The 12,798-nt window shown below is 42.8% G+C and overlaps 1 protein-coding gene across 1 annotated transcript in view; it reads right to left on the bottom strand.

Moving 5' to 3' along the window:
- ADGRV1 (adhesion G protein-coupled receptor V1) overlaps positions 1–12,798 on the bottom strand; it is a 294,630-nt gene that overhangs the window by 63,943 nt on the left and 217,889 nt on the right. The window contains exons 85-86 of the mRNA XM_066613579.1: positions 10,110–10,226; positions 3,102–3,280 (exon numbers count right to left, since the gene is read on the bottom strand). Coding sequence (XP_066469676.1) covers positions 3,102–3,280; positions 10,110–10,226 — 296 coding nt within the window. The remainder of the gene's footprint in view (positions 1–3,101; positions 3,281–10,109; positions 10,227–12,798) is intronic.

The following is a 12,798-nucleotide window of genomic DNA, read 5'->3' as shown; positions in this document are numbered from 1 at the left end:
AATCTCTTTCCTTTAACTAGAAGAAGCCCTGCTGCAGGCCCATGTTTTAGAGACCTGCCAGAGAGCTGTATATAACCCTGTTAAATGGGTAACCTTGCCAAAATCTTCAACAAATTGTTAAGGTTCAACAAATACAGCATTGCCAACATGCCCAGAAGACAGGCTCAAGGAGATAGCAAGTGTGATAAGAGCAAAGAAAACTATGAGCCACAATAAAGGCCAGTGAAGGCATCTGCTAACCCTGCATACAAAGCTGGAATCCAAACCTATGAAGGCAAGAAAACAGACAAAGTATCGAAAGCCAAAGATGCTGGTGATAATTGTGAGCATTTTTGATAACTGTAATATTTCTGGTGTCTGTTTGGTTTGGTATGCTATTTTTACTGTGGTATTTTTAACACAGAATTTTAACAGCCCTCTTAAAAATGATACTGTTGTAGCACATGGATGATTTCATTGTTGCAATTTGGAGCAAGAAAAGAGAGCAAGTGTCACTGACTTTCAGGTCAATCCTAAACAACTTTCTAACATGCCATGTCAACAGTACACACAATGCATTCTACAATAGGGAGGGGCAGTCACAGAGGTCTCTTCAAGGTAAGGGAACATTTGTTCCCTTAGGGTTGCGTTGTGGCTGAATCACCACTGGAAAATTGGTTAGAATTGAGCTGTTTGCTGAGCAGTTTGTTTAAAAAACTAAGTTTTTAAAAGTTCCTTACAGTTTTGCAAGTCAGATTCTTTATGGACATAAGAAAGCAGAATTGTTTGCTACTACATCACTATCTTAATTTCTGAACAGGATGTCTGTGCTTGAGAAAGTAAATAAAAAACTGTAGTTCAATTTGCTCTGTTCGCTCATTCAGAGTCCTTTGCATTTTCTATATTTGAGTACGGTGCAGGATCTTTTAGATCTTGCTCTCTTAAATCAAAGGCATTCTCATGATGCAAGACAATCTAGACTGCTGCCGTCTAATAATGAGGGCAGGGAAATTGTTCAAAATGAGCCACAATTCTTTTTATATTGTGAATCTCTAGCTTTGTGGAAGTGTCCTTCCTTACTCTGTACTCTTCTTACTGCAAATATGAATTGAAGTTTTCTTTTTGGGTTTTTAGATAGCAAGTTTACATTTTGGTAGCCTAAGTAAACGGGGAGTAACTTGTTCTAAAACACTGCAAATTATGGCCTGTCCTAACTTAATACTATGGTTTTGTGAAAGAAATTTTAATAAGTTTGGATAGGACAGCTGCATAGTTTTTTTAACACCCTCCCCCCCAAACATCCACAGGTTCATATAGTCTAAACCACAAATACAGCTAGAGTAAAAATGTACAAACATTCACACCAAACATTCATTGTTTTGAGTGTTTTCATATACCGTATTTTTCGCTCCATAAGACGCACTTTTTCCACCCCAAAAAGTGGGGGGGAAAGTGTGTGCGTCTTATGGAGCGAATACTGCAAAAAACAAACAAACAAAAAACTCCGCCCTGGCCCTGGCCCCGCCCCCTGCCCGCTTGCTCTGCTCTGCTTCCCCGGGCAGTCAGAGGCTGAGCTGGCTGGCGGACTGTGGCAGCACTGGAGGGAGCCCAAGCTTGCGTGTCTACTCAGAAGTAAGTCTCAGAGTCACTGGGGCTCACTCCCAGGAAAGTTGGGTGGGGTGGCAGTCTAGCTGCCCAATCCTGTGCATGCCTACTCTGAAGTAAGTCCCATTAGAGTCAGGGGGGCTTACTCCCAGGAAAGCCTCTCTCTCCCCCCCCAAGCCTGGAGCATCACAGCCTCTCTTTCCCCCCACCCCAAGCCTGGAGCATCACAGCCTCTCTCCCCCCAAGCCTGGAGCATCACAGCTTCTCTCTTCCGCCCCCCAAACCTGGAGCATCACAGCCTCTCTCTCCCCCCACCCCAAGCCTGGAGCATCACAACTTCTCTGCAACACAAACACTTTCTCCCCTCTCTCTCTCTCTCTCTCTCTCTCTCTCACACACACACACACACACACACACACACACACACAAGGGCTGCCCCCTTCTCTTACACACACAGATGCTCTGCCCCCCACACACACTCACACAGCAGGGGAGGGGCACTTTCACTCACCTCATCCAGCATCTGAATGTAAGCCCCCCCCCCCATCACAAAGAAAAAACTGTCTCCTTGGTCAGAATGCCAGTGTTTGCTTATTGCACAAGCCCCAGGTAAATCACCATAAATCCAGAGGTTTGTTGTGTCTTGAGAATTCAAGTTGTGGTTGGACTTTCCACTTGTTCATTTGTATTGGAATCACGGAAGAACTGGCGAGGAGGTAGATGTGGTGTCAGCAGTGGCCCCTTTAAGGGTAAGGCCTGGGCATCCAGCAGAGTGTGCTGCACAGCTGCAGCCACTGGAAGGCAATAGGGCCCTCAGGGATATAAGGAGTACCTGAGGCAGAAAGGGTTTGTGGGTTTTGAAGGAGTGCAGGTTGGAGGTAGAAGAGGAGACTGGCTGGGTTTATTGAATTTGGAATCTGACTGTGGATTGTGACTGGACTTGGATACCCTGATGGATTTGACTAACCTACCTGGAACCTGACCTTGGACTGTAATTTGGCTTATTGGCTCTGGACTCTGATTTGGCAACTCTGATTGATGGAACTGATTTACTTGGCATCTGTGGACTAGAACTGGACTCACTTTTGCTTGCTGCACTGGTGAGTTGCACAAGGGGGACTGATCAGCCTTAAGCAGGCACGAGGCCCAGTGGATTGGAATTTGGCAGAACATCATTGTAGCAGAAAGATAATGTGATCCCCTATTTGTGTGCACCTGCTTTTGTGAGCTTCATAAATTCTGACTCTAGCGATGATGAGTTCTTGGGGTTTCCAGAAAACTAGAGTACTCAAACCTTTAAGTCTCTCCATTTGTTAATGACAGTGATAATGGTTCTTAATGCCACTGTTGACTGCTGTTCACTTTACATGGTTCAAATGTTATTCTGTTATAGTTTATTAAATATTTTATTACACTATTTGGTTCAGAATATTTTTTTTCCTGTTTTCCTCCTCTAAAAACTAGGTGCGTCTTATGGTCAGGTGTGTCTTATGGAGTGAAAAATACGGTATACTTACAGATCATTGTGTACGAGGCCATAAATCTGCGACAGGTTGTGATGATAGATTCCTCGCATGATAATTAAAAGTAGAATCACAACAAAAGCTGGAAGACCCCAACCCAGAAGGAAAAACATTAGATAGCGTCGTTCCGTGTGCTCGTCATTCATCACCAAGACGTACCAGAAATTAACAGCCTAGGAAATAATGGAAAACATTAGTTCAATTAGGTAGATTTGAACCACTAATGAGTCTATAAACTTTTCAAAAACATATTTATTCACAGCACGCATCCAACTATATTATTTTAACAAAATTCTCAAATTCCAAAAATTATGTTTATGGAGGTTTTTTCTTTTTTTCTTTGAGAATCTATGTTTGTAAGCACCCTGCTAGGGCAAGAGAAAAAGACATTGACCATGCAATCATGCGCATGTTTATTCAAAAGTAAGGTCTATTGTATCCAATGGAACTTGCTCCTTAGTAAAAGGGTTTGACATTGAAGCCTCAGTTAAAGAATAGCACATTCTTTTTGGAGGGACACGCATACATACACAAAAGACCTTAATTGTATGAGCTTCAAATGTTGACATGAAATACTGTAATATTAAAATACCAGGTTATGCCAGATGAGAAGCAGCACATACAATTCTAATCTGAATTAATAACAAGTTCTGTTTTAGTAATTGTGACATGAAAGCTGAACAATTCTAAGACAGACACAAACATATTATGTTTCATAAACAGCTTGCTTGTTACATTTTGCAAATGACACCTCCCCCATCCCATCCCTTTTTCTTTTTAATAAAATGCCAATCCCAATTCCTTCTTTTAAGGAATGAAAGAAGCACTGGTTGCAGGTAAAAGAAATAAATCAATAAAAACAACCCACTGCCAGCAGTAGCTTAATCCTCCCCCCTTTACAAGTGCTTCCCTAGCTGATGGGTTGCGACCCACCAATTTGGGAAGCACTGATCTAGATCATGGTGCTCCAACATGCAGCCCACGGGCTGCATGCAGCCACAAGGCCCTTTTGATGGCCCCTCAAAGCCCAGTCACAGCCCCCCCCCATCCTCCCACTTCAGCATCTTTTTTTTTTTTAATCTCCCTGCCGCACCTTTCCAGCTTCTCCTTTGGAGAAGCCAGAATGGTGCAGCAGGGAGATTGAAAAGCACCATGGCACCCACTGCCACTTGCCTGCCAAATGACTTCAGCAGCATAAAATGCAGACGTAATTGGCAGTGATGTCATCATGCCACCACCAATTACTTCAGAGTCAGCACAGCTAAGGGTCACACCAAGGTCATGTGGCTCCCAGGCTGCCCAAAATTAGATGGTTATAGATGCTCTCTAGGAGGGTTTCCTGCTACAGGTAGGGGGTTGAACTAGATGCCTTGTGGGTCCATTCAACTCTATGGTTCTACCTGCTCTTACTCCTAAAGTCTATTCATTAACAAAACACTAAATATGTAACATATACAAAACACCTTTGCCAACAGACTGATGATCACATACTGTGTTGTGTCAGTCTAAGACAGAGGTTTTCAAACTGGGGAGTCACAATGCCCTAGCCCAAGAGGCTCTGACCCTGCCCTCTAAAGCAGGGGTGTCCAAAGTTTTTGGCAGGAGGGCCACATAATCTCTCTGACACTGTGTCGGGGAAAAAAAGAATTAATTTACATTTAAAATTTGAATAAATTTACATACGTTTACATAAATGAAATTGTATGAATGAATGAAGGTCTTGCAATAGCTCAAAGCCTATAAAAGGCCTTGCACAAAGCAAGGCCAGCCTTTCCTTTGCTGCCGCTGCTGCATCACCGACATGAAACAACAAGCAGTGGAGGGAGCACTCATCCCACAGCTCACACTGAGAGCAGTTGCATTGGGCCAGTGTGGGCTCCAACAAATCTCTAGAGGGTCAGAGGCTCATTGGAGACTGGGGGCTCCCTGAGGGCCGTGTTGAGAGTCCAAACCCCCCAGGACCAGGGTTTGGGCACCCTTGCTCTAAAGGGATGGGGGTGATCATGACAGCAGCACCAGTGCTCCTGCAATTGCACTGGGGACATTGGGGCTATATTTAGATTCACTGAAGCCCACATATGCCCTCCGGAGGTTGGGGGAAAATGCTGAAAAATGCTAATGTGACCCACTTCCAGTTTTCACCATGAAACCGGAACCGGGTTGCACAAGCATTTTTCAGCAGTTCTAAGGTGTGGGAGGCTTGCAGAGGAACCTGCAGGCTTCTCCCACCCACCAGAGGGCGTCTGCAGGCTTCGGTGAGCCTAAAAATGGCTCTGATATGTGTCCCCCCATGCCTGTGCAATTGCAGGAACACCAGTGCTACCCCCTTTCTTCCCAGCAAGGACTTACCCCGGCCCAAACTCTCCCAGAAAGTTTGGGAATCATTGGTCTAAGACCTAGATTTGTTTTGAAAGGCATATTCCCATACAAAAAGAAATGTAAGCAACTTATTGACTGGCAGCCAAACAGAGCATGCAGGAAGAACAGTTGATAGCTCAAGGCAAGATCACTGACAAGAATAGGCAGAAACAAAAGGTAATTCAAGCATTGTGGAGCCAGGGTTTGTGACATTAGATTCCTTCTGCAGAAGGACCTTGGACACAGTCAGGATGACAGTTATGTGGACTTTTTCCAATCTGATTATAGAGGGCTTATGACCACATTGAAAGCCACATTGAGGCTGAATGAAACACGAACACTTATTACTTGAACACGTCATCACAGATCGAACACCATGGGCCTACATGCCTCACATGACAGCTCTGCTCGATCAAACCAAAATTCTACCTACTCCAACATCCTGCATTCCACACTAGCAAGTCAGATGCCTACTGGGATGCATAAGCATACTGCTCTGATACAATCCTTTTCAGTGGAAGCAGTCCATACGTTCAGCCATAATTTTGGAGCAAAAATCAGGGGGCAAAGATTTAGGGATGGCACATGGTTGAAACAGAACATGTATCTTTGATCCTTATTTCTCAGTTAGAAATAAGACTGCATTTACCTGAGAGTAAATCCCACTGAGCACAGAGAAACTTACTTCCAAGTCAGAATGCGCAAGATTGTTCTGTGACTGTTTAACTGTACCTTGGCAGGATTTATAAAAGGTCAAACCAACACATTAAACGGCCACATTTCCTTAATGCAATTTGGAAAGAAATGTTTGCTGCCAATGAAAACTCCTTGCAGTTACAGAAAATACTGTTTTCATTATTTGCTGGAGCAATCCTGTTAATATTTTCCTCACCCTAAATTTTCAGTTCTGTTTCTGTTGCTACCAGTCTACAATACATGATGCTATTTTTTTCCTGTGACATTAAAAGAACAACAACAAAAAAAAACTGTTTGGCAGAAAGCAGCTAGTTTCATGGCCTTGTAGTCATAACTAGGCCATGCTCCAGCTCTAGACAGATGAACCCTGGAATTTATTTATGCCATTCTGTTCAGTGAAGCCATGATCCCATTAATTCTGTCTATTTGAACAAGTGGTGTTAGTCATGCAACTCAGATTGTTTTCTAAGAACTGGTATGATGTGTCCTTACCCTCTTTCCCCCTCTAATTATCATTACCTATCTTCTTATCTCTTATCATGTGAATGATACACAGCCTCTACTGGACCTTGCAAGCCTTTCTGTGAACTTGGCCTGTTTGCCATTTCCTGTTCAGTGCTGTATTTATCTGGATAACTACATGTCTCTTGCCTTTTAGTATTCCAAAATTAAATAGATCAAACAGTGGATCTAAAATTAGCAAATCCTTTCCTGTTGCTATGGTGTAACGATAACCAGCTGTGGAGAAGAAAAGGTACAGTCACTTGTCTTGTTACTAGGTGAAGGAATGCCTGCAGAACTTCTTATTATACAAGGGGAATAAATGAAAAATGTTGACCTTTTAATGTAAAGCATACGGCACGATCAGTAAAGTTGGCCTGAGCTGGCTTGGTGGCCTGTGCCGGCCTGCCAACACTGCATCCAAGAGCAGCACTGGCCGGCAAAAGTAAGGTTTCACCGGGCAGCATGGGGCATGAGAAAGAATAGCTGTAGGGTTTTTTGGGAGGTGGAGAGGGGGTGTTTTGGGTGGGGAGAGAGCAGGAAGGGGGCAAATCAAGCCCAAGAGGGGAGGCAGGATCAGCAGAGCAGGCCTCTGCAATATCCTAATCCTCCTCCTGTCCTGCCTGGCATTACACTGGGCTTCCCAGATTTGTACCAGCTAAATTGCTGGTGCTGATCCGAGAAGCCCCATAATGATGGCTGGGAGCTTTACCCCATAGTGATGGCTGGAAAATATATCCCCTTACCCTGAGGAGACCTCCAGCCACCTCCTGAGCTGCACTGGATGCAGCACAGGCCCCGCTGAACCTGTGCAGCTTCGAACTGGGCTGTTAGTTAAATAATATTCATTTCACTTGAGGGCTGCTTTAGAATGATGCTTCTTGAAGCCCCTTTTCAATCTAAAATTTACCATATTTATTTGAGATTTTAAAAGTTTAAAAGGTTTACGTGATTACAAATAGGGCAAAGTATGTGGTAGAGGCTATGGTACAAATATTTTCTTGCTGTACTGCTTTGTTAAAATGGATACTAAATTACTTATCTGATTGCAGAAAAAAAGTGTCTCCCTAGCACCGCTGGAAGCTTAGAAGTTTAGATGTTTACTGCATTACTTTCTTTAACTTCCTGCACTATTTGACTTGACTTTGCATTATTTAACTTGAAACAGGATATTGTTTATTTTATTATTATTATAGAGTTCCATCAACGTACATGCACTTTACAATGTGTCATATCCCCCTTATCCAAAGATCCTGTATCCGCTGATTCACTTATCCATGATTCTCCACATCCTACACACCCATTACTTAACTGTTTTCCTTTACTGTGGTATCAAGCACTCACCTCTCTTCCATCCAGCCAGAGCACTAGAGAAGGGAGACTAACACAATCCAAACCTGTGTCAGTACAGGAAGGCAGCATGGACTGCACTGTATCCTACACAGGTTAGGAGGTGGCGGGAAGTCACCTCGGGGTAAGGGGATATATTTTTGCTTACCCTGACCAAAGCACCAACTGCTCTTAGGAGCTGAGACTCAGGAGCCTCAAGTTGCCATTGAATGCTTAGATGTCAGCTATTTAAGAAAACAGCAGGCCTTAGGGATTGGGGAGATGCTATAGAGAAGAATTGGTCTGCTTGAGCCAATTGACATTACAGTTGGGTAAATGCAACATTTTGTTGCAGGCCCCTCTTGATATTTACTAAATAGCAACTTGCCTGATATTTTGAAAAGAAAATTGAAGCTGGCTTTTTGGATTAAATTTTGTCTGTTAATAAAGCAGTTGATATACTTGAAAACCTATGGCAAGATAAGGAAGAGAGAGAGAGAGAGAGACTGATGGGTTAACTATAGTTTCAATAGTAATTTGTAAGGACAGAAAGAGAAAGTCAGGTATAGAAATTGAAGGCCATTTAAAAAAAGTTTCAAGGGCAGCAACAAGAAAGTTGGCTAGAGAGCCAGCTGCAAAGCCTCTAAATTGTGTTGCTGTTTTATTAGATTTATTATTTCATGATATATGATGTGAACCAATCAGTTTAGCTATATAAACACAATTATTCTATGGTGATAATTAATTTCCTCCTTTTGGAGTTTTTGCTGTAATTCTATGACTCACTGGAACTATATAATTAAAATGAATAGCTGACCATTCATTTCTATTCATTATGGATGACCATTCACCAGTTAGCAAACATTTCACTTTTTATGGTCAATGCAGCTAATCTGAAAATAAAATTAACAGACACTACTCAAGCAAGATTATTGGGGATCCAAAGGCAGTATTTTCTTCTAACACAAATTTGGAAAGAATATGCATAACTAGGAAAACCTAGCCTGAAAAATGGACTTTTCATAGGAATATTTAACTATCCAGAATGTGTATCTCTTGTACAGAAGTAGGATAACTATGGACTTATAACCATGTATTCGCACAGAACATATTTACTGTTATTTATTTAGGAATTTATATTCCATCTATGGTTTTACCACTCTCAGGATGGTTTACAGAACCCTTAAAACAATCAAAATAAAATGGGACCAATCACATGGGTCCTTTTCCACATAAGCATTGCTTGACCAGGAGGGAGGAGAATAAATGGCAAGGAAGGACACATGTGACTGGCCTTGTGCACTTGGTTCCACACAGCATTGAAATGCTTACTGCAGCAGTATGGAATCTTGCTACAGACAAGCAACTCCCACAACGCTAGTGGTAATGTTACCTACTAACAATATGGGAACCAGTTATGGAACCATGTCTTCCCTCTCAGAAACAATTCTCCCTTCTCCTCATAACCATAATTAAGAAAAACATCATTACAAATCTGAAACCACAATTAAATGCTAACCCATTTTCTCATTTAACCAGGATCTGAAACTATGATGTGACTATTGTGGGTTTCAGATCCTGTGCTAAGAGAGATTTTGGTTAGATTAACCACACTTAATGACATTTCGATTAACTTTGATTAATGCTGATGGGAAAAATGTCTCCAGTGAGGGGCATGCTTATCTGCACTCTTAATTTATTCAACAAAATTAGAAGAGAACCAACATTACAGCTCCATCAGTCCAATGTGTTCCCCAAAATGGGGAATTTTGGGGGGAAAGTGTATAAAACTATAGTAGGAAAAGTAGTTTCTTCAGTGTTCATACATGTTACATCTACATTCAGATATTCAGCATATGAGATTTAACTATACAATGGGAGGAGCTTTTATTAACTCTGACACTTTGTTTCTATACATTTTTTTACCTCATCACATCAGGTGTCTTTCAAGAACATTATAGAATAAGTGTAGTAGTAGTAGTATTAGTAGTAGTAGTAGTAGTAGTAGTAGTAATAGTAGTAGTAAAAGGTATTTATATACCACCTTTCTGGCCATTGGATTGCTCCTTTGGCTATATTCAAGGTGTTTACAGGTAAGAGAGTAATAAACTCGCTAACCTGAATAAGCATCCAGCTGAACTGGCAAAGGTAGAGGTAGTGGGTGAGTGCACCCAAAGCTGAGCAGCTTTCTTCTGAGAGTTGCTGACTTATGTAAGCTGAAGCCAGAAATGAAGCCTAAAAGAAAAATGACATCAGGTCCGGTTAAAAATTGTGTTCACAAATTGGTACAGTCAGCAAAAGCAGGGAGTATGTTTGCATTAGGAATGAACAGCAATATTGTATCTATACATGAAAGCATTCTGAATCCAATTTACTGAACATAAGCACTTAAACATAATGCTTAATGAAAATCTAACTTTATAATCAGAAATACATTGGGTAGGTGTTCATGGTGTTTCTGACCAACTCTCTCATTATTAAATGACTGCAGGGGATTTTTCACAGATAGGGGGATCAACCAGATCAACTACTTATGACTGCCAGCTTCTCATCCACTCAGCTTTGCATCTTGGTCCATCCCCTCTGCCAGCATACATATTCATGTGGATGAAGAAGTACAGAAATATATACATACACATTATACACACACACACTCCACCACGAGAAATAATTTTTATTAAAAAAATCTCACCTTCCCCCAGAGTTACAGAGAGCAAGGATAGAAGATACACCCCCTCCCTGTGGCAGCTCAATAGCTGCCTCCCGCGGTGCACTATACCACAGCAAGTTAGCCTGCACAAGCTCCCTGCCGTTTTCCTTTCAATGTATATGGAGCAATTTGAGGCAGCTCTGCCTGCTACCTCCCCAGTGATAGCTAACACAGGAACCTTGACTTATTCCATGAGAAGCCAGCCATGATTGCAGCCTATCCTGCTGAGACAGTTCTGCCTGCTGCCTCCCCAGCAACTGCTGATCCAGGCACCCTGACTGTTTTTCATTGGAAGTGAGCCATGATTGCTGCGAATTGGCTGCTAGCTGCCTCCCTGTGTATTGTAGTGGAAAGGAGCAGAGCAGAAAGGCAAGTCTCTGAGCAAAGATGGGAGAACTGGAATGTCTGGTGACTAGGGAAAACAATGACATAGTGGGCATAACGGAAACCTGGTGGAATGCGGAAAATCAGTGGGATACCAAAATCCCGGGCTATAAACCCTACAGGAGGGACAGGGAGGGGCGTGTTGGAGGTGGGGTGGCCATTTACATTAAGGTATGGATAGAATCCAGTAAAGTAGAGATTGAAGGCGGGTCCAACTCCACCATAGCATCTCTTTGGGTTAAATTACCAGGCCTCAGGAGCGATGTAATACTGGGGGTGCACTATCGTCCTCCAGACCAGAAACTGGAAGGGGACCTTGAAATGAGGAAATAGATCAAGGAGGTGACAAGGAGGGACAGGGTTGTAATCATGGGGGACTTCAATTATCCTCATATAGACTGGGTCAATTTGTGTTCTGGTCACGAAAAGGAGACCGGATTCCTTGACATGTTAAATGACTGTGCCTTAGAGCAGCTAGACATGGAGCCCACCAGAGGACAGGTGACTCTGGATTTAATATTGTGAGGTACTCAGGACCTGGTTAGAGATGTCAACGTTATGGAGCCGTTGGGGAACAGTGATCATGCTGTGATCTGTTTCGACATGCACGTCGGGAGAAGAATACCGGGCAAATCTCTCACAAAAACCCTTGACTTCTGACAGGCGGACTTCCCTCAAATGAGGAGGCTGGTTAGAAGGAGGTTGAAAGGGAAGGTAAAAAGAGTCCAATCTATCCAGAGTGCATGGAGGCTGCATAAAACAACAGTAATAGAGGCCCAGTGGAAGTGTATACTGCAAAGGAAGAAGGGCTCAACTAAGTCCAGGAGGGTGCCCGCATGGCTAACCAGCCAAGTTAGAGAGGCTGTAAAGGGCAAGGAAGCTTCCTTCCATAAATGGAAGTCTTGCCCTTTGTATTGGCAACCTTCAGTCTCGAAAGACTATGGTATCGCGCTCTGAAAGGTGGTTCTGGCACAATTCTGGCACAAGTCTTGCCCTAATGAAGAGAATAAAAAAGAACATAAACTGTGGCAAAAGAAATGTAAGAAAGTGATACGGGAGGCCAAGCGAGGCTATGAGGAACGCATGGCCAGCAACATTCAGGGGAACAATAAAAGCTTCTTCAAATACGTTAGAAGCAGGAAACCCGCCAGAGAAGTGGTTGGCCCTCTGGATGGTGAGGGAGGGAAAGGGGAGATAAAAGGAGACTTAGAGATGGCAGAAAAATTAAATGAGTTCTTTGCATCTGTCTTCACGGCAGAAGACCTCAGGCAGATACCGCTGCCCGAACGGCCCCTCCTGACCAAGGAATTAAGTCAGATAGAGGTTGAAAGAGAAGATGTTTCAGACCTCATTGATAAATTAAAGATCAATAAGTCACCGGGCCCTGATGGCATCCACCCAAGAGTTATTAAGGAATTGAAGAATGAAGTTGCTGATCTCTTGACTAAAATATACAACTTGTCCCTCAAAATGGCCATGGTGCCAGAGGATTGGAGGATAGCAAATGTCATACCAATCTTTAAAAAGGGAAAGAGGGGGGACCCGGGAAACTATAGGCCGGTCAGCCTATCATCTATACCGGGTAAGATGGTGGAATGCCTCATCAAAGATCTCAAACCACATTGACAAACAGGCCTTGCTGAGGGAGAGTCAGCATGGCTTCTGTAAGGGTAAGTCTTGCCTCACAAACCTTTTAGAATTCTTTGAAAAGGT

The sequence above is a fragment of the Tiliqua scincoides genome, chromosome 2 (genome assembly GCF_035046505.1).
Source record: "Tiliqua scincoides isolate rTilSci1 chromosome 2, rTilSci1.hap2, whole genome shotgun sequence".
NCBI classification, from domain to species: Eukaryota; Metazoa; Chordata; class Lepidosauria; order Squamata; family Scincidae; genus Tiliqua; species Tiliqua scincoides.
The sequence above is the reverse complement of the archived record's forward strand: the minus strand, read 5'-3'. Positions and strand labels throughout refer to the sequence as shown.